This window comes from Athene noctua, chromosome 26 (assembly GCF_965140245.1).
Source record: "Athene noctua chromosome 26, bAthNoc1.hap1.1, whole genome shotgun sequence".
Taxonomy (NCBI): Eukaryota; Metazoa; Chordata; class Aves; order Strigiformes; family Strigidae; genus Athene; species Athene noctua.
This window is the reverse complement of record NC_134062.1, coordinates 4,168,283-4,195,552: the sequence shown is the minus strand read 5'-3', so window position 1 is coordinate 4,195,552 and position 27,270 is coordinate 4,168,283. Positions and strand designations below refer to the sequence as shown.

At 46.0% G+C, this 27,270-nt stretch overlaps 1 protein-coding gene across 2 annotated transcripts in view; it reads right to left on the bottom strand.

The window, feature by feature from the left end:
• UBASH3B (ubiquitin associated and SH3 domain containing B) overlaps window positions 1-27,060 on the bottom strand; it is a 76,421-nt gene extending 49,361 nt beyond the window's left edge. The window contains exon 1 of one of the 2 annotated variants that reach the window (XM_074927470.1): window positions 26,832-27,060. In XM_074927470.1, the coding sequence (XP_074783571.1) occupies window positions 26,832-26,992 (161 nt within the window). In that variant the 5' untranslated portion in view covers window positions 26,993-27,060. The remainder of the gene's footprint in view (window positions 1-26,831) is intronic. The other variant, XM_074927471.1, reaches the window with a different exon arrangement.
• Window positions 27,061-27,270: the final 210 nt, after the last annotated feature.

Genomic DNA, 27,270 nt, shown 5'->3' with positions numbered 1-27,270 from the left:
ACCCTGAAACAGTTTTAATCACGGGTACATTTGTGACAAATCTCCTAATTCCCACAGTTACACTCTCATGAAGAAGCTTGCTGGTTTTTGCTAGAGTGCCTGAGTTACTAATGGAATATTCCCATTTTACAGTTTGGAAAACAGGTGTAGAAAAAAAAAAATCAAGAAGTTAGTGGGTGATCCTAAGACTGGAGATAGAGCCAAGGTGGTGGTGGTTTCCCAGGCTTCCCTCCTTGAACTAAAACTACAAGAACCATCCAAGCCTACAAAAGCTGCTTGGAAAGAAGGACAGAATAGGCAGAATATCTAGCTCTTCATGGCAGGAAACACTGAGAATGAGTTTTTTGGTGTTTTATTTTGTTTTTGGTTTGGTTTTTTTTTTTTTTTCCCAGTGTGTGCATGTGGTATTTTTGTAAGTCAAGCTCAAGTCACCGTCATGAAAACAAACCAGAAAGAGACAAATATGTTGAGTTGGAGACCAATTCCAGCAGTGACTGAGGGTTTAAGGAGAGGAGTTAGTCCTTTCTCCTGCATCAGTAAAGCCCATGCTAACATCTTAAACTATGCTAAGGAAACATGGCTGTGAGGAGAGAGAAAACAGCCTGGCAAAAAACAACAACAACAACAAAAAAGATTTTCATTTCTGAAGGACACAGGTTCATAAGTAAGTGCCAGAAACTGTGGCTGGATTTCTAGAGAAAGGCTGAAAAAGTGCATTATGTTGTAGAGAAGGAGTTTCCATATTACTCATCCTGCCCATCTCCCAGACAGCACAGAATTGTTCCCGGTAGCATCGTCTCATTTGCTTTCTTCAGCTCAGTAATCAGAGGCTGGAGGAACGAGGCCAGCTGACCTTACAATTAGAAATGTTCTTCCTAATACTCCACCGTAATTTGCTTTTGCTCATTTTCATGCATTAGCCTTTATGAACTTCACGAGGCAACCTTAATTGCATTCCCTGCTGGCTGCTTAAGGAAGGATTTCTTTTGCAGGGATTGAAAGCGGGGTTTGAAGCCACGGTCCTCAGAGCCAAAGCTCTGGCGCTCACATCAAAGGAGCACGGCCACTAACCAGTAAGAGAACTGGGCTGTGTTGGTTCTACGTGCCAACCACTTCCCCAGTGCGTGATGCTCCAGTAAGAGCATGCGATTCGCATCCCTGTCACTCAGCCAACGTTCATTTATTCCTTCCATTAACTCCTTGCAGCTTTTCTCTGAATTTCCTTGCTTTGTTGATACCTCTCTATTGTAGGGACTTCGGCAGAACAATGTCTGATGTTTTATTTTTTTTTCTTCCTGTGAGTCCTGGAGCACCCTGAGGTGGGATTTTTACAGGCAACCTGAAGGGTGAGCTTCCTAAATCAACTTTCGTTTTTAAAATCACTTTGCTTTGCAAAGATCTAAAGTGCTTAACTACTTCAGCCTCCTCGGAAAACCCCACCCCTGAAAGACATCCTAAGTCAGAGCTCATCTATAATGTCCATGCTGTGCACGCTGGAATGTAGCTCAGTGTGGGGTCAGTAGCTTGCGGAGGGAAATAAATAGCATCACACATACACGGCATATTAAAAGGGTTTGATGTTTCTGTCTTTCTAGGAAGCTCTACGAGTAGACAGGGTCCTGCATTCCCATTTGCCACGCAAAGTCCACCTCTGTGTAGGATGACGAAGTGGGCAGTTCCTCCTGTGCTACAGTCCCCATCTTCCCTCACGTCTTCCCTGTCCGTATTCACACGATGTTACCTCTCCATTACATAGGTGGAGCTTTTGGTCGTAAAGGGCATCAATATATGTATGAAGAGTGCTTGCTAGCTGGTGACCTTGATGTCAGAAGGAGGCTTTTTGGCATGCATTATTAATGCCAATATCATAACAACTAGTTGTGAAGAACCAGAATTCTCTTCCCTTGTAGTATAGAATGTGAAAGTCTGTAAGAACAGATCAAGTGGCTTCATTTGTATTTGCTGTGTCTAAGCTAGAGCTCCTAAAAACCACTGTCATTTTCAATAGATTTTCTTATTAAGTCGAGAAATTATTTGCGATTAAGTAGTGCTTTGTAAACCCAGTCAACAGAGTCTGATTGTGGTCATGCTGTATGGGGACTAGCAGATAGTGGAGAAAGACAGAAAATATACGCTAGGTTCATTTTAGGTTTGAGGGAAGCAACTTGTAACCAAACGCACGTGAAGAGCCATGTACAGGAATGATATATTCAGCATTCAGGGGTGATGTGTCTGTTCTTGGTGCATGAGTATGTGTAGTTCCTTCTCAATCCGGATCTCAGTCAACTGCAGCTGTATTTTTCGATCCTGTAGGAACTATTCTGATCATTTTTTTTTCCTGAGAATCATTGCTTTTCATCTTCTAGCACTGCTATTTGCCTGATTCTCTCTGAAACTAAATCCTATTTGCACTAAATCCAGTTGCAAAACTCAAATATTATTTGTTTGTTTAAAAGCAAAAGGTCCAACTGCCTGCTAAAAATTGTTCCTAACAATTTAAATTCCCAACACTTTTTATAAGAGGAAATAGAAGGGAAAGAAGTATGTCAAAATGGGTAAGTCAGTATTGAGGTTTTTGTGATTTTCTGTGTCTCCTGCAGCAGGAATGTTTGTGCCTGGGTACTGCAGTGATAAGGTCTGTGATAGATGGGGAGAGAATTTGGTATCAAAATTTGGGTTTGTTAAGGAACATTCTCAGGGCTGTAATTCAGGCTTAGGAACGACTTTTGAGTTTTGGTTGTCGACAGATGAAGTTTCAGGAAGAAAGTCACTAGAACCCCATGAAAATGATATGGTTTAATCCTTAAATAAAAAAGTATAGAAACCAAGAGTCTGACAAGCCTTCTGAAATGTGAGAATCCATCCTGGCCTCACATCATGTCACCGATTTTCTATTGGTGCTTTTCTATTGTTGCAAACCGACATTTTCAAGATGCATAAATAGGCCTGAGAAAACTGCAGACTTAGAATAAAGTCTCACAACCCCCCAAAAAAAGTTTGATCAAAGCCAGCTCAATTGTCTGTATCACACAGAGGAGTTAAAAAGACCAAAGGAAAAAAAAAATGCTCATGCAAAAGCAGGGAGAAATGTAAAGGCTAAAGGCTGCTCGAACCACTAAGTATCAACTTCATCGCCCACCCACCTCCCACACACAACTAGAAATAACTTTAAATAATTTATTTAAGTGTGTCTGTATTGCAGTTACATATTTAATGACTTAAAGGGACAGTGTTTCACTTAGGAATAAATTTGAATTTTCCGTAATTTGAAGGTAAGCGTTACCCCTGCACCCTATTTTCTGAGAATTTCACAATGCTTTACAGCACTCGGTGGATTAAACTCTATGCTGCCATCTCAGGTAGCCATTACCCTTATTAACAGAGAGAAAAACACGGCATGAATAGGTTTAGTAGCTAAACTTAGAACACGGTAATTCAGTGAGAGAACAAGGAACAAGCTAATTCCCGTGTCCCGCTCGCTGAACGTTAGAAGGAAAAAAAAAATAAAATTCTCATCTTTCTTCTGCTCCTATTTGTTGCCTCAATAATTGTCTTTTCATAGATAATAATATATGCAGGGGCCTAAGGGCAAAATGTTAAGTAGGAATGTTGGTGGCAGAATGATGGGGACATCATTTATAAAGAAAGGAAAAAAGGAAGCATATAGAGTAAAATTTCATGTTGGAATTATCTAAGCTCATCAGAGCTGAAAACATCTGACTGAGTCATGTTATGAATATTATTACTAATGGTGAATAGTTCTCATCTCTGGAATTGTCTATCCTTTTCTGTAAAGACCATCACCTTGATAATAGGTCATGGATTGGTCCAGCTACTTCCAGGAAATTCTGATTTTCATGTGTTGTGCATATCAGTGGTACATTTATAGAAATTAATTTGGTTTTCAGCAGCATAGAAATAATCCTGAATGTGGGTTTTTTAATGGGCTCCCAGTCACTATGACCTTGCAGATGGGCAGGAGAGCTGATGAAACCAAGTTCCGGCATGTTTGCTTTTTTACCACATCATGCTGATTGACTCGGAAAAGAGAAAAAAAAAAAACAACAAAACAACAAAACCCACCCCCCAACAAGCTTTGTTGGTCATTTCTGTGCTTACAGCTTGCTAGGGACAGTACACCCCCAGAAAAGGGAGAAAACTTATACTTCTGGCATCATTTTCCCCACCCCCCTGGAAAAGCTCGGTGCCCTCGTGGCAGGATGCTGCATTCCAACGCCATGAGGCACCGCCAAGATAGCGCAGCACCGATAACGTCCCCGTGCGGTGCCACAGATGTGTCCTTCAGTCTCCAGCTACTCGGGGAGTTTGGCAACCCTCTGCACAAATCCCCAAAAAGAATCGCGGTCTAAAACGAACGGCTATTTATAAATTCACGCAAAGTTCCTCAATCCTATTAAATCCCTCTCTCCTTTACCCAAACGCCACCTCTGCTCACGCCAGCCCCTCTGTGCCTTCACGCAGACAGAAGTGTCTCTTCTTTCTGCCAGCAGTGAATCCATCTGATTTGTTTATACCACCTGGCTCTTGCTCCCTTCTTCTGCCTCCGTGCTTAGATTAAGACCATTATAAAATAGGTGCTGACCTTGTCTGTAGGCTGGGATATATTGTGGGTGTCCCCATATGAATATAATTCCCCTCGGGCTTTTGGTCTGGACCTGGAGTGTGACATCTGGGGAGTCTTGCCTTGGTGGGTGCTTCCTTCTTGTAGTTGACTAGGAAATACTCAGAGAACCACTTCCTGTGCTATCGACGGGGTGAGATGAACGGTGCTGCTCGGTTTGCATTCCTCTGTGCCCTGAAAGACTCGGCAGAGAGCAAACAGCATGCGGTACAACCCTTTTCTTAACAGAGGGGAAAATCGGGATCTTTAAAGCACCGTTTTCCCCTGTATAAACGCACTGTACAGAAAAGCTAATTATAGCCCCCCAGGCTGACAATTATCAATGACAAACCCCAAACCCCAAACAAACCCAACAGTTTCTCGTTTTCAGGAAATTATAGAAATGCTCTTTTAACGGCACATCACCTGAACTGCATGTCAGCTTTCTTTTCTGCTGATGCTTACCCAGGACAAATCACTGCTTAGAAGGAAAGCAGAAAGCAAGGAGGCAGGCAAACCCTGGCAGCCGTCTGAATCTCAGGCATCTTGCTTTAATTTCCCTTCCTTGGTGGCAGATGGTAGCTTTGCAGGGGTGTTAAATCTGCTCATAACTAACAGGGTGTTGTTTCTTCAAATGCTCCATCTATTTCCACAGGAACAAACCATCAATTCTCAGCGTAACATGGCACAACCCAATAGTCAAAGAATTATGAAGTGACTGGGGGAAAAAAAAAAATGAAAAAAATCACACCACCTACATCCCCCAAACCCCTACCAAATAAAACAGTAATAACCCAGAGTTGTTTACTATACTTTCTCCTATCCTGTGTATTCTGCTAGTTTAAGAGCTGAACCCGGTGTGCAGTCCCCCAGAGCTTTCACAGCCAGGCTCCTCAGGCATGCTAAAATATGCGGGCTGAGAGAGATGCTTAAACTTCCTTCAGGCCCCGAGCTCCTGTTTGCTCAAAGGATAAGACACAATCCCTGCCCTGAAGTACTCACAGCTTCAAGAGAGAAGACAGAGAATGGAGTAAACAGTCTGTCATCCTTGGGACCTCCTAGCATCAAAGAGGGAGCGGGTCAGATGTGTCACACAGGTCTCAGCCCTTGTTTTACTAAGCTTTCCTCTCACAAAGCAGTGTCATTTCTGCAGGAGCACTATCATTTTGGTTATTCCTCTTCAACATAATCCAGCACAGCCCTTGGCTATATCTAGGAGTGTTTGGCTGCCTGACAAGTCACCAAGTCGGTAAATCCATAAGGGCTCAAGTTGCTGCAAGGAACTGAAAGCAAAGCTTGAACAAGGAGCTGGCAGCACTTTTAGGGACAGGCAGCAGAGCAGGGTCTTGGTGGGGGCAACTCCTGCCCCTGGAAAGCAGCTTTCACCCAGGACATCCCACTCTGCAGGCACAGGGTGGCCCCCTGACAGCCCTGCAAAATGCTCTGAGGCTTCTGCATAAAAGACTGGAGTGTCACTGGAATCGTTCTTAATAATAGGTAGAGGGGCTTCACATAGCAAATACTGAGATTTATCACCTCTCAGTACAAACATTCAAGGAAGTGGGCTATGTCTTGTTGTAATCTAGTTTTGGCTGCAGGCTGTAACAGAAGCCAACGGTCTAATTTCTCTCCCTTCAGTATTTCCCCCAAATTGTAATCCTGTAAACTTTGGCAAGCCCACACCCCGTCTAAGATGTGTGCAGGATGTGTGATTGTGGCGGGGGCCAAGTGGTGGTTACAGAAGTTAGAAAGACCCAATACTTGGGTCATTCACACGCCTTTCAGCTTTGCTCTTAAATTAAAAAGTGACCGGTTTGTGTGAGGCTTTTTCCATTCCGTCAGCAGCTGAATCTCCTGTCAACTACAACCGCTGCACCTGCTAAGAGCAGAACCACCAGAGATCACAGCAAAGTAGCTTGCAAATGCTGCTGAGCTTTGAAGTGGCCCATGTTTAGATTTTTATTCTGACTTCCTAGGACTGTAGGGAAAAGCTAGGGTTTTAATCCCAGCATCTGGTGTGCATTTGGTTGCAGAATAAAGGTTCATTCATACTACACATGCAGATTTTCAGTCTTCAATGTCAAAGTGTTTCTCCTCAAACTCATCTGGGCAGAGTCCTTATCCCGGTAACCCTGCAATTGGCCCTGAACCTTTTGGCCTCTTCTGTTTTGCCAAGAATCATCTCTTACTGGTGAACTCTACCCAGGGAAAAATCCTCTTGCAGTTGAAGTGACCTGTTCTGAAGAAAGAAGTCTAGAAGGGTAGAAGTGCAGTCTCTGGGGGTCAGAGCATGGTTTCACGGCCTTCGTTGTGCTCGCCAGCTGAGGGTCTGCACCCTGCCTGCTGCTCAGGGGAAAAGCACAGCTTTTAGAGCAAGCTCGGTGATCAAGTGTCCAGGACAAATGAAGAGGCAAAAGAGACCAAATAGAAGTAAGGAGTTTTCCCACCCACGTAGCAGATACAATGACACCTTCTTCTGCTACCAAAAGATAGCCCAGCTGTTTATTAGTCTTAGTCACTTTTAAAATGTAGAGGCTGTGACCTTCCCATTCAGGTCGAAGGAAATCGAATGGCAGGGAGCCCAGTGATTTCACAATTTGGCTCTTGTTCAGATTTGTAGACTACGTTAACAGCAGAAGATATTCTGAGGTCCTTCCAGTTTCTTGGTTGTGCGGACCTACGCTCACACGGGGGTACTCTCTTCTGGACAAACAGCACGGACCAAAGGGACAGACTTTGCCTCTAACTATTCCTGTATTGTTTCCCCCCTCATGTTCAATTAACTGTTATGACCCATCCTGTAATAAGCTTAGCTAAGAATCAAAGGAATTAGGCGCTGAGATTTGCTTCTCTCACATTTTTACATGATTCTGTAAACTGGTTTATAATTCTGTTCATTCCAGAGCTGGCTCAGAGAAGAAACACATGACTGATTTGCCTGATAATGGCTCGCTCCTATTCTTGCTGACTAATTTCTGGGGTGCTCAACCTAGGCTGAGTTCAGAACACTTTAATACCCAAGTATTACACAGCCCGTGTTGCAAACTGGAGAATAGGGGAATACCGAGCAGCAGGCGGGAGACACAATTCTCACGCTGAAACTTTAAGCTCATTTTTTTTATCTGAAAGGGAGAAGGGGGATTTCTCACTTCTACTGAATGCTTTCTGCTTCCCATTAAGAGAGAATGGAGCTAAGTAATAGCCACCACTCTCTGTCCGGACTCTTGCAGTAACTTGCCTCCTCGGTTCTCTCCATTTCCTTTCAAAAACCAACAAGACCAGACTCTTCTGAACTGTATTTGCTATGATCTGATTACCAGTCACAGCTGTGCTCCCATTGATTTTCACGTGGCTTTGCAGTATTGTCTTTGAAATCTCTCCATAATATGCTTGTGGCCTCAGCCTAGTACTTCACAGAGTTACAGCAAGATGCCCAGCCCAGATGAACTATGGATTTATTAACACCCATTGAAGGCCAGGATTAAACTCTATCTGACCCAATCCTTTCTGTGCTGTCAAAACTTACACTAAGATTAATAACTAACTTCTGTCAAATGCATTTAAAAGAACTAAGGCCATGCTTTTTCCCCAGGTCTGTCAATTTTAAAAAATATACAAGCAGTACCAAATGAGTGGCTGAGGAATAAAGGGCTTAGGTATCTTTGGGGAGAGTGGGAAAGCAGATATTTGCCTTTTTACTACCAGTAAAATTCAGTCCTCTCTGCTGAATCTTGTTTGCTAAACTCAGGTTTGGATGCTTCCAGGTGCCTTTGAGCCACCTAAAATAAAAGCTCAGGAGGCTTGGGCATCCTCTGCAGTACATTTAGATGGTTATTCGGGCAACCTAAGATCTGAGCTTAAAAGAGTTGATCTTTTGTACTTAAAAAGATAAGCAAACCCACTCAAGTACTTTTAAGATAATGCATTACTGAGTGGTGGAAATTAGTGGCACATAGTGTTGTGGAGGTTAAAGTATAAATGCATTAAGGAAAGGAAATCTTAGTTAGGATTGGCTTAATGGTGGCTTTCAAGCATTTTGGGCCAAATGCAAAGTTTGGCACAGGAAATTTCCAAGTTGCTGATTGGCACAGAGTAAGAACAGAAGAACTGCTTAGTGGCACATTAAGTTAAATGAACCTTTCATCTGTGCAAGTCTTACATTTTTACATGTGCGCATGAGAGGAAGAGCAAGCTGCTGTCCTTTATAGCCTGGACAAATGATTTCCGACATCTCCTGTATCGTAGCAGGCCAGGGCTGATCTCCGAGTTCAGTGTGATAACCGTGGTAGAGCCCCACTGGCAGCAGGGGATTTGGACTGCTCATTTATCACTGTGCAAACGTGATCAGAATTAAGCCCATTCATTTCCTGAAACCACTGGCTCACATCCTGTATGTGCTCAGCCATGCGATGCCGTGCATCTCGTAGATGCAACCACAGAAAACGAGGCCTTGCAAGGCAATATATACATACCACTTTCCCCAAAGCACTGTTCATCTCAATAAGGGTCTCAGGGTGATTTGCTGAGCGTCCCGTTCTTTTTAAGCCCTGTCCTATATACTGTTCGACAACAGCCTGCTGTTAACCCAGGCCACAACTCGCAAAGCACGGGCGAAATCGTCATGTAATATGTTGTGCAAACGTTAGATTTTATTAATCGGGCATCAAGTTCCTACGAGCGTGGTCAGGAAGACATACTTCATCAGAACAAATATGTTGTAGGGCAGGTTTGTGTTTCTGGTGCCAGCCCTTGCACGTCATCTGCTCGTGGTCTGAGCGGCTGAACGCTGCAGACCCTCCGCAATAGTTGGCTGGCTGGTTGGAATGTGCCACGCAGGTTTTGTAACTGGTGCCTGTCATCAGTCTCCAGGTTCTTTTCCTGGCTTCTAACTGCTAATTCTGAGAGTTTGGTTTGTATTGGGGAGAGAGAGAGAGAGAGAGGAGGGAAAAAATAAAAAGGGGAAAACCACACATTGGCCACAAATTGCTGCCTAACTTCAACTGTACATACCCTGCATACTTTATTGTATATATTGTAGGAACATGCGCTTGTGTGTGCATATATAAATATGTGCATATGCCTGGACATATAGAGTAAGTAGGTATATTGCTGTGTGGTTTTACAGCTACTAGCTCTAAGTAATCTTGGGGATTTTCCACATTATAGATGTGTTGTATTTGCATGGATATGCAATTGCCTTGAGAAGTTTTGGGCGAGCTAGCTAGTTGCAGAGATGGAAGAAGCCCTTTCCTTCCCAGATTCAGAAATACACAGAGGACAAAGTGCCTGTGTGCTGTGTGATGACAAGTTCCCCAGGATGGCAGGAGAGGCAGAGCAGGGAGCAAACCCACTGTTTGGGTGGAGGAAGAGGCTCCGCTATCTTCTAGATACTCTGTGGTTTTGTTATAGCTTGTGAAGATTATGGAAATGGATAAAAGTCCGAAGTGCTCCAGGGGCTGCACTGGACTTGGCAAGAAACCAGAAGAAATACAACTTCTAAAATGTCACAGCAGTTCTCAAACTTGCATGGTTTAGGAGGGGAGAATGATTGTTTCTCTCCTCTGAATGTGTCATAAAGAGGAGAGAGGAAGACGTGAAAATCCCGTATTTCAACATTTCTTTTCACCTAAGGTGGGCCAGCAAAATCACCTGTCACCAGAGCATATTTCTGTAACCAGCGCTAAAACCAGAAATAGCTACTGGTGGCAGATTTACTGCTCCAGATTTCTGACCTTTGCTTCCTGCCCAGAGCAAGGACAGTTGTGTGCTGCGCTCTGTCCGACACACTCCTGGGAGAGGGAAGAGATGGAAAGGAAGCCAGGTTCTCTGTTTCTGGGAACATGTTCAGTGCTGTGAGCTATGGCATCACGGGAATATGAGATTCTGCAAAAGCAGAGACCCTGAGGGGGGGAAAAAACTATGCACGACAGCCCTGGCAAAAGCTGCCGGTGGAGCGTGCCTGGAAAGTGTTAGCGCGATGGGGAGGAAAGGTTTGCCACATGTTGACACCAATGCTGAAAGAGTTCTGTGGGGAGGGATGGGGTCTGCAGCTGGACAGGGGGTGACAATGGCTACGGCCCTCTCCACGTCTGCTGCTCTTGTTTCCCCAATCGTCGCTCGCAGAGACAAAGCTCTGCAAACACGTCAGCTGGCACCGAAAGCCCGGAGGGGCCAAAATGGCCCAGAGCTGGATGCTCACAGTGATTCAGAAACCTCCTAAAAGTCAGAGCTGTGAGCTACTTCAGGGCTTTCTGAAAACTTTAACCAGTACGGGTGAAGCACACTGCCCTCTGAAGCCCAGAGGATTGGGTTTCCCACTGCTATTTGCTTGATGCAGCCATTTGTGAACACGTGCAACGTGGGAAGATGACTCCTATTCTGACAGGCTGCCCGCTGTGCTTAGCTTGCACCGGGAGGGAGAGAGCAAAATATTTCTCTACATCAGTCCATCCCATTCACTGAAATCAATGGGATGTAAACATGTGTTTAGGCCTTTCTTGAATGGGAACCTAAATGTCCTTCTCTGCATGTCTTAATAGATCCCATTCAGCCATCAGCATAGAAGATTCATTGTCACCAATTATTGCAAACATTTACACGTTCTCTTCTCAGCCTGGTCTTCTGACCAGCTGAAGCCATGCCAATCTCGCAGGCCAGGCTAATCACATTTCCTGGCTGAAGCTGGTTTATAGATGACTTGGATATCACTAGCACACAAGTGAGGGAGGAAAATCAATCTTTACAACCCGATTCAAAGGCTGCTGAATCCGAGGGAATGATTCCTCTTCAAGCCAGCATGCTCTGAATGAGGCGAGACAAAAGAAAGCTTTGATAGCGATTGATTTTTTGAGGCAAAGGAGCTGCGTCTTTTGCTAGGTTTGAAAATGAGTTGTTTAAAAGTAAAGGCAAAAATCCATGCTGGCTTGGGAAAGGTGATTGTGGCTGTGCAGAGGTCGCAATGATGAGACGCAGGCAGGCTGCAGCCTGTAATGAAGAGAATTGAGAGGGGCTGTGCTGGATATACAGAAGTACTCTACTGTGAGAAATGAGACGGTGAGAACTGATAATGAGAATGAAGAACTTCCTTTGATTATTGCTTCTCATTTCCTATAATGCAATCTACATCTTTAAAGAAAGCTCTTCTGTTAGATGTTAGATCCCCTTGCCTCCTCCGTGTGGTTAGAAGATCTTAAGCACTAGTATTGAAAAAGAAAGGTTAACCTGAATAAGGTAGAATATAAGTCTCTTTTTCTTCCGATTTATACGCTGAATTAATGCAATGTAACGCCACAGGTATGAGTGGAGCCATTTCAGATGTACAGCAAAACCTGGCAGGCAGGAAAGTACAGAATGGTACATGGTAGCAGCCAAGAAGATGGTGCTGAGGGATTTGCTGAGAATGAACCAAACGCATCTTGGGTTGGTCCTGGATTTCACATGAGGACCAGGGCAGGTTTGTACCTGCGGTTTCTTTTCAAAAAAGAAAGTTGGAACCAAGATGGAATTGGTGCGTGCCTAAATGCTTTTAAAAATCTAGCCCCAAATCACCTTTGAAAACAGCTATTGAACCTGTAGATTACGTTAGACGTGTCATACCAGGTTGTATATGCAAATTGGACTGGTAGTTTGGCTTCGGACAAATTGCACAGACTTGGTTTTTCAAAAGCAGGTGCTGATTTTGAATGCTTCCATTTCAGTTGCGCAAGAATTTTCAAAGATGGTGAGCGTGATGCATCTGGTGTTGGATGTGTGAGCGCTCACACATGCCTGTTGCTACATGTTTCAAACCAAAAAATCGAAAGCCAGTTTTGAAACCAGAAGCTTAATCCTTCTGTACTTGCAGTTTCCGTATCTGTGAAACGGGGATGGCGATAATGCTTATCACCCTGCTGATGGCAAAGCAAGCTGCTGGAAATTTCTCTGCCTTCCTTACATTGCAGTGGGTGGCAGAACATTCACAGTGAGTACGGGGCAATGTCTGCACTTGAAACCCTGTTGCTTTGGAAGGAGCAGATCAGGAACACGGGCAACAGCATGGGCAGCAGGCACGTCAGTAATTAGAGGCAAATAATGGAACTGCACATTTCAGAACAAACAGGATGCACGCGTACACATAAGAGAAAAAGCCTTCTTGATTAACACCCAAGAGGAAATGAAATTAGAGACACTAATCCAGATAACCACATCGAGCAGTTCTAATGTGGGATGGCAGTTAGCTAATGGTAACAGCAACAGCAAAGTGCTACCAGCCAAACTCCACCCTGCGCCGCAATACTGAAACCCAAAATTGTTTCAGAGGCCACCAGCTAGCCGTGCATTTACGCACCTGAGTAACCTCGGTTGAAACCAATGGAACTATTCATGTGTTTGAACTTGAGCACCGCGTTTGAATCCTTTGCCAGATTGGCACCTAAATTCATCCCGTTCTCCTCCTTGAACGCGGGGCCTGGCGGGGGAGCCTGTGGAAACCTGCGTGGCTCCTTGGAGCGCGCCGTTCAAAGGATGGCGTCCCCGCTGCCTGGCGTGCTGCTGCAAAGCTCAGCTTTGCCTTAAACTTCAAAAGCCTCAAGGCTGTTTGTACACTAGGCAGACCTTAAACTACTCTGCCCGAGACCTTGGAGGGTGTAGATGGGATGCTGCTAGGATTCGCTGATTGTTTTCACACAGACCACCGATAACAGTAACAAAAAAGCCGTAGTTTTCAGGAATTTTCATTCCTGTCTCTCCTTTGACGCGTACCTTGAAGCAAAGGGACAATTATCTAGTCACAACATTCAATTCCATTTGCATAATCTCATCTGAATTGTTCAACTGCTCCAACTACTTTTGTGATTAGAAAGATACTCCACAAATAAACTGACTGCACGCTCCTGACACTCAAGACTAATGTGTTGTAAGTAAGGGAAAGATAAAGCAGCATGGTAAAAGGATTCCTTCCTTGCCATTACTTACACCCAACCTACGAAACCACAAAATTTCATGTCTATTACTGAAATGAAAGTCACATCAAAGGTTCTGTAAGACTTGGGGATATGCTGCAGCAGAATTGAAATAATATTTAGTAGGTGGAAAGTTGAGCTAGATGCCTAGAACAGTGTCTAATTGCCAAATAAGAGTACATTTTTGTGTCATTTATGGCCCGATGGCAAATTCGAATTACCAAGATTTAAACCCAGCACTGCAGGAGACTCTCTTTGTGCCCTCACGCAAATACTTTATAATGCTTTCATGCTTGTCAGGAGGTGTTGAATTTGCAGAGACAATAAGAATCAGTTAGCCAAGGTTTTCCAAAGTGGTTGCCGACTTCAGGCAATCCATTTTGGACCTCTGAAAAGGACTTGGTTTCCAGACACAGCAAAGCACTCGGGTTTCATAGTTAAGTTTCTTTTGGTGAATCGACTCTCATTTGCAAAGGAAAAAAAAAAGCAAACAAAACCCAGCAATACAACTTTCTCCCATCTGCTGCTAATTAATGTTTTGGGGCTTTTTTTTTTTTGTTTTGGCTTTTGGTGATCCAGAGGGGAATCAGGACTTTTTTGTGGTCCATATACAACCCCTGTGCCCCATCACTATCACAGCTCGTGCCTTTATTTTCCCAATCTTTACTGTATTTATCCTCCAAAACACCTGTGAGACAGGGAATTACTCCACTCCCCCACCAATGGGCCCCTGAAGCCAAAATGAAGCAGCCCCTCGCCCTGGAAGCTGGCTGTGGTGCAAGGAACCGAGGCAGGTGTTTCTCCTCCGAAGCCAGCAGCCGGCTCTCGCTGCATGCTCACTTGAGCTTCCTGTTAGTTCTGACGAGGTTTTCCGCTGACCTTTATATGTCAGCAAGGATGATAAACAGACCCCAATGACTGTGTCCTCGCCGCTGCCCCCCACTCCCGTAGAAGTAAGAGAGGGTGTTAGGTGCTCTGCTTGTGTTACATGCTCTGGCATCCACTGCCCTCATCCCTCCCCGTATCTGCCAAACCGCACTGGCTGTCAGGAAGGACTGAAGCGACGTCTCTGCCATCCTTCTCCCCTAGAACAAGCTGGTGACAGCAAGTATGTAAAATTATTAAGCTGTCATCCTCAAATCCTTGAGCTGACACCTCAGCAAGCTCCTAGTCCTACGGTTGAAAAGAGGCAGTGGCAGTAACCATGGCAGGAGAGGTTTTATCTCCATTTGCCATGCGGAGTGGCGGAGCAGAGGTGGGGGGTGAAGGGAGGGAGCAAAGATCATTAAGACATGGCACTCCCCATGCCAAGGGATCTATCACTAAGCCCAAAGGATCCCAGTACCTACTTCCAAATGCAGTTCTGCCAATCTGACCTCAGGCTCCTGCAGCCCGTTTCTGCATCATCCTAAAAGACCTGTTAATTTTTTCCTGCCTCTTGTCATGTTTTAGCTGGGTGGCCTTGGTTCTACCCTTTCGGCATCCCCTTTGCAGCAGATGGACCTATCTGAACACCAAGCACAAGCAAAGAAATTGGCAGTTGGTCACAGGAGTTTCCTAGGAGAACATGAAAAGGATCGCAGCAGGCTGCCCAGCGCCCCTGGTTAGGCTGACTCACACAAGAAGCCTGGTGAGACACGATTCTTGGGCGCTTGAGTCGCGAAGACACAGCCCAGATGAAAATCACAGGGGTGATGCACTAGCAGAATTTCCTCTCGGTGCGATGCACTTTCAGAGGAGTTAAAGGCTGTGAGAACGGCAGCTTTCAAATGTTGGTAGGTATATGGGAATCCAGCAACCCCCCAATCACACCGTGCACTTCTAACGTGCCGTTCTGCCCCTTAGAATTCCCAAGGGCTTAAAGTCCTTTGATCCCGATGAGGATCAGCACCTTTGGGGCAGGAAGCTGCGGGAGTCGGAAAGATACATCGATCCCCAAAGTCAGGGTCTTCACAGGGAGTTAAATCCTCCCTCAGAGATGGCATCTGATGAGCTGCTTTGGGAAGCTGGATGATGAAATGGAGAATTGTAAAGGCTGACCTTCCCATTTGCAAGTAGATTCTACCGTAGGGAGAAAAGATGAAATGTCACAGGGGAGTGGGTCAGTGAGACTTAAAATATCCCCATACAGCTGGTTTCAGGTTGGTGTGAGAGGTCCCAGTTGTGCAACTCGCCCCACACAGGAGGCCTCTGGTGGACATCAGGGCCAACTCTGAGAAGAGAGGGGGTTAAACAGCACAGATGATGGATGCTCGTGGAGCAGTGAACCTGTCATCAGTGTAAAACTGGAAGGAAACAGCATCAGCTGTCCTCTGCCATCACAGCCCAAGCTCTCCGCCCGCTGAAGGGAACGTGCACGAGTCAGGTCTCTGTGGACCCATCCTGGCTCATCCTCTCCCTGGCCAGCTGACGTGTTTCAAACCCAAAGCATCAGGGTACCTGGGGAGCCAGCTGCACCCGTGCTGCCCGGGAAAACATCAGCAGGTTCACCAGCTCTGGAAAGCACTGGGAGGCCCCTGTGTCCCCCCAGCACACAGCAGATGCACAGTGAGTAGCCACTATTTGTAAAACACTCTGCAGCCCCAGAGTATAAATGTGCTATGAACAGGTGAGAAACACCTGAGGTTTCTATTTTTCCTCTCGAAGCTTTGGTACTGATTCTTACTCACACACAGGCTCTTTGCGTTACCTGAATGGTGTGAAAAAACCCTATTTCTCTAATGGAAGCTTTCGTAGCAATAAAAGTCAGGTTATTTCTGAGTAAGATCCTCACCCGGTGTGTATTGGTGTCGCTCCAACAAAGTAAATGGTGCTGGGCTGATTCACACTACCAGAGGCTTTGCCCTTTAGCACACGAACACATTTATGACACAACCACGCTATGGGAGGGGGTCGAAAAGACTGTAAAGGGAATATAAATGTGTCTTGAAAGCTACAGCTGTACGTTACGTTTATTCCAAGACTTTTTTTACATTGCCCATGGACTAGCGCAAACACGAACCAGATCCAATTCTTGTTTAGTCCGTGATTTTTTTTTTTTTTTTTGAGCAGTGCCTGGGAGAACTGACTACAACTTATCCATGGGGAATATATTGAGATTTGACACTTACTAGGACTTGGCAGCTACTCTCAGGAAGAAATATTGATTGTGAAGAATAAATTCAATATAACAGTAGAACAAGGGAGCAGGACATCATTGACACCATTTACAGCCTGCAATTCTGGAGCGCCCTTTGTCTCGAGTGGATGGCAAATGTTAATTAAGATGCCCTCTCTGGCATCAAGCGACTTGATGTATTGTCTCATTTTAAATTTTTCTGTCTGTAAAATGGGAATGATACTTATTTCAAAGTAGCTGTTCATAACAGTGCCGTTCTCGTGCAGCTGTGAATTTCACCCAACAATCTCACTCGCCGTAACTACGGGTAACGACTGGGAGTAGAAGATTTTGGAGGCAGTGCTGGGATCGCTGCCTGTCAGCAGGAGGTGGTACTGTCTGCTTCCTCACGCGGCCTCTCCCTGTCCTCCTCTCTCGAGGCATTTGCTCTTTCTGGCTCCTCTTTAGACTGCTGGCTCCTGGAGCAGGGATGGTGTTTGCCTGTTCTGTTTGCACAGTCCCCAGTACAACAGGATTGTGGCGCATAAAAATCAGGCTTCTACTCACTGGTGCCATGCAAGGGAAAAAACAATATTAGTCTTTCATGCCCGCACGAACTCAGGGCTTGAAATTTGCGTCATGAAACCGATTCAGTTGCTCTCAACGAAATGAGGAAGAGCTTAGGAGAAAAACAGCACCGCTTTATCTACTTCAGGTATTTCCGATGCCATTTAACGCATCTCCCTTCGTGCTCGGGAGGAATGTATCAAACATTTTAAGCTCAGCCACTCACAAGAAGCACGTGCTCAAGGGCTTTGCTGAATCAGGCCATTAATGAGAGCTGTGCCATGTAAGAACTTGCTGTATTTCATTGGGTAGACGGGAAAGAACAGTCACTTTTACAAATCAGGAGATGAAAATTCTCTCTGAAACACACCCGCCCCTACACTGGCAATTATTTCACAGTCACCAGCCACGAGTGATTAATTCTGCACTATCATGAACTGCAGAGCCTAGCTCTTACTCCACAGATGGGAAAAGAGAGGCACTTGCTTTGTGTTTGATAAGAGCAGGGGGGCGATGGGTGTGAGCGAAATACAGTTAAAACCTCTTCTGATGTCAGGCTATGGAAGGCCAGGGTGTTTATCAGAGTCACCTATCCTTGGGTATGTCTCTGCATTTCTAGCACAGAAGACAGACATCCCAACGTTTACTCAGGGCTGCTGTTTGCTCAGCCACCGTTTGCTAGCACTTACATGCTGATCTCCTGCTGACAGGAACTGGCCTGCAAGGTATTCACGCTGGCAGTGACAGGAGACTTCAGTCTCAAGGACTTGAATTTGGTGTCTGGGGAAAGCAGGGACATCAAACACATCTGCCACTCCTCTCAGGTTCCAGTTTATAATTGCTTGCTTTCTGTTTAAATTTTACGCTGCTGCTTAGTGGGTGACAGAAACCACTCTGGCCCTGATAATACCTGTCAGAATAGTGTCACATCTGCACGTGCAACTCTGCTCTCCGTGCCCAGCTTTTATTCTTTTGGGAATCCACATAAAAAACAGGAAGGTTGAGGCTTCGCAGGGAAATGAGGAACGACGGCTCCTGCTCCCTAGGTGTGCGAGGTCGACATCTCTTACCTGCACACGGCGAGCTGGGGATATCCGGGAGTGCCTTAACCAGCACCTTTTGCTGCTGGGACTTGTCAAAGCTTTAGCAAAAATATTGAGAGAGTGGATTTGAAAGGGCAGCACCTGTGCCTTATGAATATAGACAAGAGGTACAAGATGTCGAAACCACTGTTCATGCAGGTTGTCAGCTGCTTTGTTGCAGTAACTTTAGCAATTCACTCAACCCACCCTATTATTTCTTGCTGTTGTTTTTTTGGTTTTTTTTTTTCCCCATCCACTTCACGCTGCTCTCTAGGTTTGGTCTTCGTGCACGACTGGGCAGCAGAGGATACGGTGGGGACAGAATAATGCCAAGCAAAGCCAAGACCTATTCTTTTCAGGTCTGTTTATATAGGGGGTGAGTAAGACACAGGCGCCGCGGTGCACCCCATTGTAATGCACAAAGCCTCCAGCGAGTCTTGGTGATGGAATCCAAAACGCTGTCAGCTGCTAAACTACAGCTCTTTGATGACTCTGCTTGTTGAGGATAATTAGACTGGTGCAGTACAGACACACACGCACGGATGTCTCTATTCTTTTTGCAATTGCAGAGCACATGCTGCGAATCCACTATAAGCACCAGTTAAAACTTAGGGCAATGTTTTCAAGTGTGAGCAAGACTTGAGAGTCTAAGATTCACTTCAAAGTTGACTTTAAAATGCGAGTCTCATCAGGAGCCGTCAGAGTTGGCACTTGACATTTAAAAGAACCATTTATTATTTTTTTTTTTCCTTCAAACTTTTGCTCATGATCTTTCAAAAAGCAGAATTCCCCCCCCTGACTTCTGTCAGGGTATTTATTCAGGAGGTCCTGAGGGCTGGCAGCACCCTTTGCTGTGTGAGACACTGTGCTCAAAGTAGCAGCAGCAATCTGGGGGTAAACTTCCAGAGGGCTTTATAAGGAAATGCTGCAGAATTCTGCAGAAACAGGCCACCACGCTGCCACTGTCCCCAAGCCTCCAAGGGGGAAGAATAATCAGCATCTTATGCAAATAAGGCTCCATTCAAATAGCCCATGCTGGATATCTGAAATCATGTGTTTCTCTAGCGAGTCTTTGTCTTTGAGAATCTCACTGGTAAATTTAAACTGGCTCCTGACGGTAGTATCAGGTCTGTGAGTAAGAGAGAAAAAGGGACAGAAAAAGAAAAGATAACACTGGTATCTGTATCACTTGAAACCGATACGTAGATTGAAAGGGAATTGCATACTAAGGATCAAATTATTAACTGCTTGGGTTTTCGGCACAGAAGGCCCAAAATAATTCTTAAAGCTCTGTCAGTGACACGTGGGCTCTGGGTGGCACTTTCTGAAGCTCCTCTCCTCCCTCGTGTAGAGGGGTAGGATCAAGCTCAGGATCTTTCCTCCAAGACATAAAAAGTCATCAGAGAGACAGAAGCACAAGCAAATGTTTTCTTGTCACCCTGACATTTTAATACCTAGTACTCAAGGGCCAAGAAAATTTCTGACAACTCTTACAAAGTGTTGGCCAGAGTTAGATAGCCCTGAAAAACCCATCTCAGAAAGGCAGGGACTGCTGCCTTCTGGCTGACTTGGCCACCGAACTGGGAACTCACTGCATATGGTGGTGATGCTTAGATATTTAAATATAAGATCCCAACGAAGCAGGGTGTGTGAAGGCACGATAAAGGTGGGTTTTGGTTTGGTGTTTTTTTTTTTTTTCTCCCCTGAACATGTGCTAGCTTGCTTTCTGGGCAGCTAGCACTTATGCAGCAAGTATTGCAGTGACTCTCTGACCTTGGCTCTACTGTGAGCAATCTTTGTATAAGGATGCTCCGTCCTTAAACCATTTCCTCAATGTTTGTGGCAGAAGCATCTTCTTGGTCGATATCAGACCCGAGTAACTGATTGTTCCACTTCTCCCAACTATCAGAGAAGATTAACGACAGTTAGGAATACAGTATCCTGAATCACCGAGGTAATATGGAGTGCTACTGCTGCCATTACCATTTTAGAGTGTGATCTTATCATAGGAATGACTTCTTCAGCCTCTGATAAGAGAAGGTCTCTCACTGTTTGAAAATTTTATACAATGTCACGGGAATAGATGTTCTACTTAGACCAGGTATCCAAGCCTTGTGATTAAGCTAACAGACTGAAACTCTACAGACTCAGGTGCAAGTGCCAGCCTAACTACAGATTTAATGTATGTGTAAGTTTCTCTGTGCCTCAGTTTCCAGACTATACAGTGGAAACGAAGAGTCCTCTATACTTTATCACTTCAGATCTTTAAAGTAAGGAGCTGTCTGATAGAGATCTCCCCCACACCAAACACAGTGGAGCCACTGGCACGTTATCAGTTTGAATACTGCAGTAATCATCTCTCAGTCCCACAGCAGAAGTCTGCAATAAAGCCTAGGGAAAAAAAAAAAAAAAAAAAAATCTATATGCAGAGCAGCCAAGGGACTCGTTCCCAAATGTATGTTTGCTCAAGCCTTTCTCCAGTGCACCCTCCTGGCAGCTGCTGACCCCACTGCTGTATCCATGTTCCACGGCAGACCTGTTGGATCCCTTCCAGCACAGATGTACAAAATTGTTCAGAGGCCTCGGTGCTGAACCTCGGAATTGCAATACACGAACTAGACCAGTTAATTGCTCAAACTGTTGCTCAAGTTACAATGCAGAATCTCATCGGTTAGTGATGTGCACGCCACACGACTTCTGACAGAAACTTTAAACAGGCACATGGAAAAGGAGGGTCACAGGAGGGAAAGCAGGTTCTGCCCAAGGGACCTGCCAAAGGGGGAACCTCCCCCAAGGTCTTTCTCCTTCACTATTTGTAAACAGATGCCCAACGCTTCCTATGAAGCTCCTGTTAACAATGTCCATCGCTCTGATGCCATACTGGAAATGGGAGTATTTTGGTTAGATGGTTTCTCTAGTGCGTGTTCCAGTGGCTCTATCCCAGCCCAAACCTCGCTGTTGGAGTGATGAGCACAGACAGAGCATTAGAGACAGCTTTTGCCTAAGCCCTTGTGGCTGCAACACCTGGATTTTCTATTCAACAGCTCAAGATTTCCTCCAGCCCTGTTAACAAACCTGGAAATCCACTTTCAGTGTAGCCTTTGAAACTTTTGCTTTCAGCAACATTTCTATTCATCAACTTCTTCACTAAAGATGGGGTTTCCCTCTGCACCCCAGGCTAACACAAGCCACTGTGAATCATGAAAACCCTTCGAACGCTTGGGCTCAAGTGGGACTTACCGGATGCCTACACTTTGGGCTAGTCCTTTGTAGCAGGATGAATTTCAGCTAAGACTATTTGCAGAAAACTAATACCCCGAAGGCAAGGCCGTGAAGGAACAGAAACCACTTCAAAATCGGAAGATTATCTGCAGCACTTTTTTTTTTTCCATGGCACTATTTTCCCCAATCCAGCTCAAACCCTAGAGGAATGAGAGACTTTGCAGCCTTTCTGTGCTGAAATACTGCTATGTTGCTAAGTCTGTTACTAGGCAAAACATGTTTTAGCAGCCTCAAAAACATTTTCAAAACACAAGAGAAGATTTTACTGTTTGTAAACTGGATCTGAGCTTCTTTTCTTTGAGAATAATGAAACTCTTAATACTCCTAAATTCTCATAGTTACTGAGAAACAAAATCAAAATCAGACTGGCTTGGTTCTATTCAGGACCGGGGGAAATGTGGTTCAGCTTTTTGAATTATCTCCTCTTCATGCCCACGAACAGAGAGTTAAACCCAGGTGGTCTTTTGTGGGAGGGAGGAAGGAGGAAATGCGTAGCATAGGGGAAGCAGCGAGGTTGATTCATGGTAAACTGTACGATATTCCCATCCATCCCATTTTTATGAGGGGGAAGTGTTTGCAGTTATGTCTAGCGTCAGCAGATCCACCCAAGAGCACAGCATTACACACCGAACCAATGTGATGGTCTGTAGAAGATGGTCTCCCCCTTTTCCAGGCTGAGATACTGGGAGGAACATCAGTTTAGGTGTTGGAAACACCTGTGTCAAGAACAGTGCTCATCTCTTAACACTTATCACTCAAAGCACGGCAAGCAACAAAGCATGATGCCTGTAATTTAAGTGTTCTGTTTACGGATAGCAATTTACCCAGTTTGAGTAATGACAGGGGCCAGAGAATTATCTTCATTTTTCTAGGTCTGGATTTCTTTTGAAAGTGAATTCAGAGCTTCTGGAGCTTGAATTCGGAGTTGTATGCAGAAACTCAAGTAACATTTTAAATTTGATGTATTTATATATTCATGCACATATGCACACCCAGAATGAAAACAAAGAAAGCAGGATTATTTTATTTTTTTTTCTCAGACTGGAATTTTAACTTTCCGCTTTTGAGGATGTTTTGTAGGAGTTTAAATTCTGACACGAAACTTTTAAAACTGGGAATCACTGGACTTGCAGGTTCTGGAGCCACACTGATTTCTGCATCATGCAGGCTAGAGGATTTCAACTGCTTATCCCTATATTAGTTATTTAATTTTGATCAAAGGCTTTCTTCCATCCCAAAAGAAATTGCAGCCCATCACTACATTTTCTTGTTTTACAGAGATACATGCTACGCATAGATTTTTTTAATTGGTTGTACATGCATAATAGTTTTAAGGGATCCCCTGTGGTTTCAGTGGCCTGTAAACTACTTTGTGCTTCTCCTTAACTCTTAGGAAGACTACCAACACCTACATAGGGATAATCACACAATAATGAGACATGCCGGCAGTCACATGAGATCTGTGGGTGCAACTGTTGACAGCAGATCCACAGCGAGATGAGGCACAATATTTTGGGGCAAGAGGGAAATAATAGTTGTGTGAAATCTCTTTCTAGAGGAAGCCGCTCTTGCGTTTAGGGTCTTGAGACACTGGGGATCTGGTTAGACTTTTGTGTGACCCTGGCTAAAATGCTTGCAAAATGGCCATCATAACATCACCTTTGCTTGCCTGCCTCGTTGAAATCAGAAGCTACGTGGGATAGGGACAGCCTCCTCCTGTGTGACTAGACAGTATGTAATATAATGGGCTAATTGCAAAATAAAAAAAAGAATGTTTGTGCGCTGACGAAAAACCCCCAAATAGACCAGCTCATCACAATAATAGTCCAAAACGATGACATACTACCGGGGTTTGAGCAATTGCCATCCCCAGGTAAATGCATCCAAAGGTGCTGTGTATGTCGCTGTGTCACCAAGTAATTCCGAGTAGCCCAGCTGAACTGAAGCCGTTGCTGGGAAGGAGGAAAAGAGACAGAGAGATGTCTGTCCAGGAGCACACAGCAGAGCTGCTCTTCTACCTGTGCCGACAAAGACTTTAGTGGCGAAAACCTCTGGGGTCGCAGTCTGTGCTGTGGGACGCTGACCTCAGTGGAGCCCCATTCATTTCAATTTATCTTAGTTCAGAAAGGAAGGATATGTCCTTCTTTGAGGGACCCTTTATCCCCAATCCCCCATAAACCACAGGCAGGCTGGATAAATAAAGGCTTATTAAATAAATGCCTTGATTTGAACAAAAGATCCACGGCAGTTTTGCATTTGATACCTGAAACGTAAATGCTGATGATGTCTCTTGGTTTCAGCCTGGCTCACAGCATTTTCTACCCTTAACTGAGCTAGTCCATACTAACATCCCGTAATACTTGGGAATCATGTTTAGTCTTTCACCTTTGATTATTTTAGCATGCACAGGATGAGTGGCTTGCCCAAAGCAACACAGAACCAGGAGAATAAAATAAACGTGAGACTCCTCAGCTCCTGTCAGCAGCACAAGCCCAGGATCATCCTGCCCATCTGAGCTCTTATTGCTGTTATAAACTGTAAGCATGGAGAAGTTTGATCAAATAATTGATGATTTCAGGTTTTAAAAGGCAAAAGCTGACCAGTCCATTGGTAGAGGCGTGAAGTTACTCGTGCTGAATTAGAAGCTGAACGTTCGGCAGTGTGAGTACTCCCAGGATCTCAGCACCTTCTCAACACCACAGCTGAAACCAGCACTCTCGTGATCTCCACGTAGCGCCTGTGTCTCTTACCCTGGCTTCAAGGACCCTCTCTGTCCCCTGCCCCAATCAACCCCCCCGCCGCCTGCCGCAGCTTTAACAAGAAGCCAGGAGGCCACTGATGCCAAGAGCCACGGTGTTTTGTGACACGCCTGACAGACTAGTCTGACAACTCGGAGCTTTGTTGTGCGTAAGCCATCCAAACAGATGGTCACCACTTTTAAGTATCAGCCTGGCTTGTATTTGTACAGAGGATCTACAGGCAGAGATCCGAACCCCCCCGGTTCGCTCCGTTCTCTGTCCCCTGTTCTAACTGTGGCTTTGGGGTAGAAAACGGGTGGGACAGTCTTGGGAGAAGATTCAAAAGGGCTTTGCTCCAAGGCTACTTCTCAATACCGTCCTTGGGAGACAGGGTCTTTTCACCTCCTTGGCAACTCGGTAATCTCTTTCATCCCCACTTGCAGAGCAATATGCTGTGAGTTAGAAAGCAGCTTCTGGGAAGCAGTGACCTTTAGGGAATGTCCTTTTTCCCGTGAGGTCCTATCTCACACATCCAACCCGGTGTGCCGTTCCAGAGGGTACCCTCGGTGGCAGTACTTGGTTGTTTGGGTGAATTCCTGGTTTGCTTCTCATCTGAATTTTAATGATGAATTATTCGTAGTATTTCCAGCAGGCTGGAATAGGGGCACTAACTGCTACTTCAGGTCGGGGAAGTGGTTCCCCTCCCAGCACACAGCTGATTTGTCAAACAGGGTTATAGAGCAGCGTCTTGAATTTAGGATCGACAGCTTTACCTCTCTGGCTGGTTCTATCTGCAATAAGTACTCTTTGCAGCCGGGGATATTTTACCCCTTTCTCTGGCTTGCTCTCTGTCTCTCTGTGTTTAACCTTCCCTATCTCCTATGATGAATCTTTGGGTCCATTTTTGTCTAACATCAGCATTTTCTTGGGCAATAACATGAACCATAGACATAGTTTAACCTTCCCTATCTTGTATAATGAAGCTTTAGGTCCATTTTTGTCAAATGTTAGCATTTCCTTGGGCAAGAATACGAACCACAGACATAGTTCCTCAGCTAATGGTTAGGTAAGACGCGGGCTGACTGTCAGCCTCCATGGCACTGTTGTACAGGTAGTAACTAGTTTCATTCATAGTATCAAGCTGTTTTCTCTCTAGCTACACTGAAAGAGGCACATCTGTTTTTTTCCAAACGAGCAGAGCATGAAGTCACCAGTCTCCTGCTATCTCAATTTGCATTCATTGTATATAAACGCTGCACGTTGATTTCAACAGAAAACTGTGTATCCCTGACAGATATAAGGAGAATGCAAAGGACAATGGAAAACACTCATTAGATCTTCTGTATGTGCTAGTGGGTCCACGGCAATCTCCCAGACCCACCGATGACATACGTCCTTAAAACTGCATGTGCGTATCTCTATATTTATAAGAAAACTGCACAAAGACAGGCTGCAAAAGCGCCACGTTCTGATTGGTATCAAAAACAAAAGGAAAACTTAAGCAGATCAAGGAATCGCCCAAATCCCCACTGGTTTCATTTGCATCCTAAAGCGCCCAGTCCCACTTCAGGAGTCACTCTGTTTGAAACTGGGAGAGTCATTATTAAGTTATCATTAGGTTGCTGCCTAATTAATTTAAAGCATAGGCACATGCAGGGAGATTACACCAGGGCATTGCTAAATTGGGCAAGAAAACCCTACCACTTTGGACTATGGAAATTTTTCTTGTATCGCTCTGCTCCTTTTTGGTTGACTTGTACACGGATTAAAGAAAATCTCCCTCCCGGCTGACCGCGTTAGCAAAGCATCGCACCGCGGACTCCTTATTTTCCAAGTGTAGGGATGACAGGCTCTGATTTCAGCTGGGGGGGGTTGGGGGGGTGTAAAAAATTGCGTCTCTGGCGATGCCAAACTTTCGAGCGATGCTAGACGGGCTGCTGCGGGCACCCCGGGGGCCCCTCCAGCACCCCGGTTCCCATGGGTGGCGTGGGGGGGGACACGAGGCGCGCCCGGGGTCGGCACCTGCCGCCCCCCCAACACCTCCCGTCCCCCCAACACCTCCCGTCCGTCCCCCCCCACCCCGGAGCCGGGGCAGCGCTGCCTGCGGCGGCCGCGGGGGGCTCGGGCCGCGCAGCATCGCCGGGCCGCTGCCGGGAGCGCATCCCCCCCCCGGCTCCGGGAGCGCATCCCCCCGCCCCGGGAGCGCATCCCCGGGCCGCTGCCGGCAGCGCATCCTCCAGCTCCGGGATCTCAGCCCCCCCGCCTCCGGGAGCGCATCCCCGGCCACCGGGGCTCCCTCCCGCCGGCTCCGCTCCGCCCGCCCGTGGCGGTGTGGAGCAGCGAAGCAAAAAAGGCGCCGATCGCTTCTCGCCGCCGTGGAAAAAGGAAAAGGAGGAGGGTGGGGGGGTGTGAGGGGGTGTGGGGTGGCTGTGGGGGGGCGGCGGGGGTGTGTGTGTGTGTGTGTGTGTGTGCGCGGAGGAAAGAAGGAGCCGTGCGGCGACTTACGCCCGGGCTTTGGGGAAGCCCATTGACAGCAGGATCTCCAGCGACGAGCCATGTTTGATGGTCCCCGCGCGGTGCTGCCGGTTCCGCCGGGGGATGACTTTGCTGTAGAGCTCCTCTTTGGCAGCCATGGCGAGCGGTGCGGGCAGCCCGCGCTGGGCCATCACGCAGCCATCGCCGGCCACGCAGGGCCATGCACACCCGCAGCGCCCCGCCGGGGGCCGGGGCAGGGCCGCCCCCTCCTCCTCCTCCTCCTCCTCCTCCTCCTTCTTCTCCTCCTTCTCCTCCTCCTCCTCCTCCTCCTCCTCCTCCTCCTCCTCCTCCTCCTCCTCCTCCTCCGCCCGCCGCCGCCACACGTGTGCGCCCCACGCAGCCCACGCCGCCACCGGCGACTTCGCAAAGGCTCCTCGGGCGAGGAGCAACCGCCCGCCCCAGCTCTTAA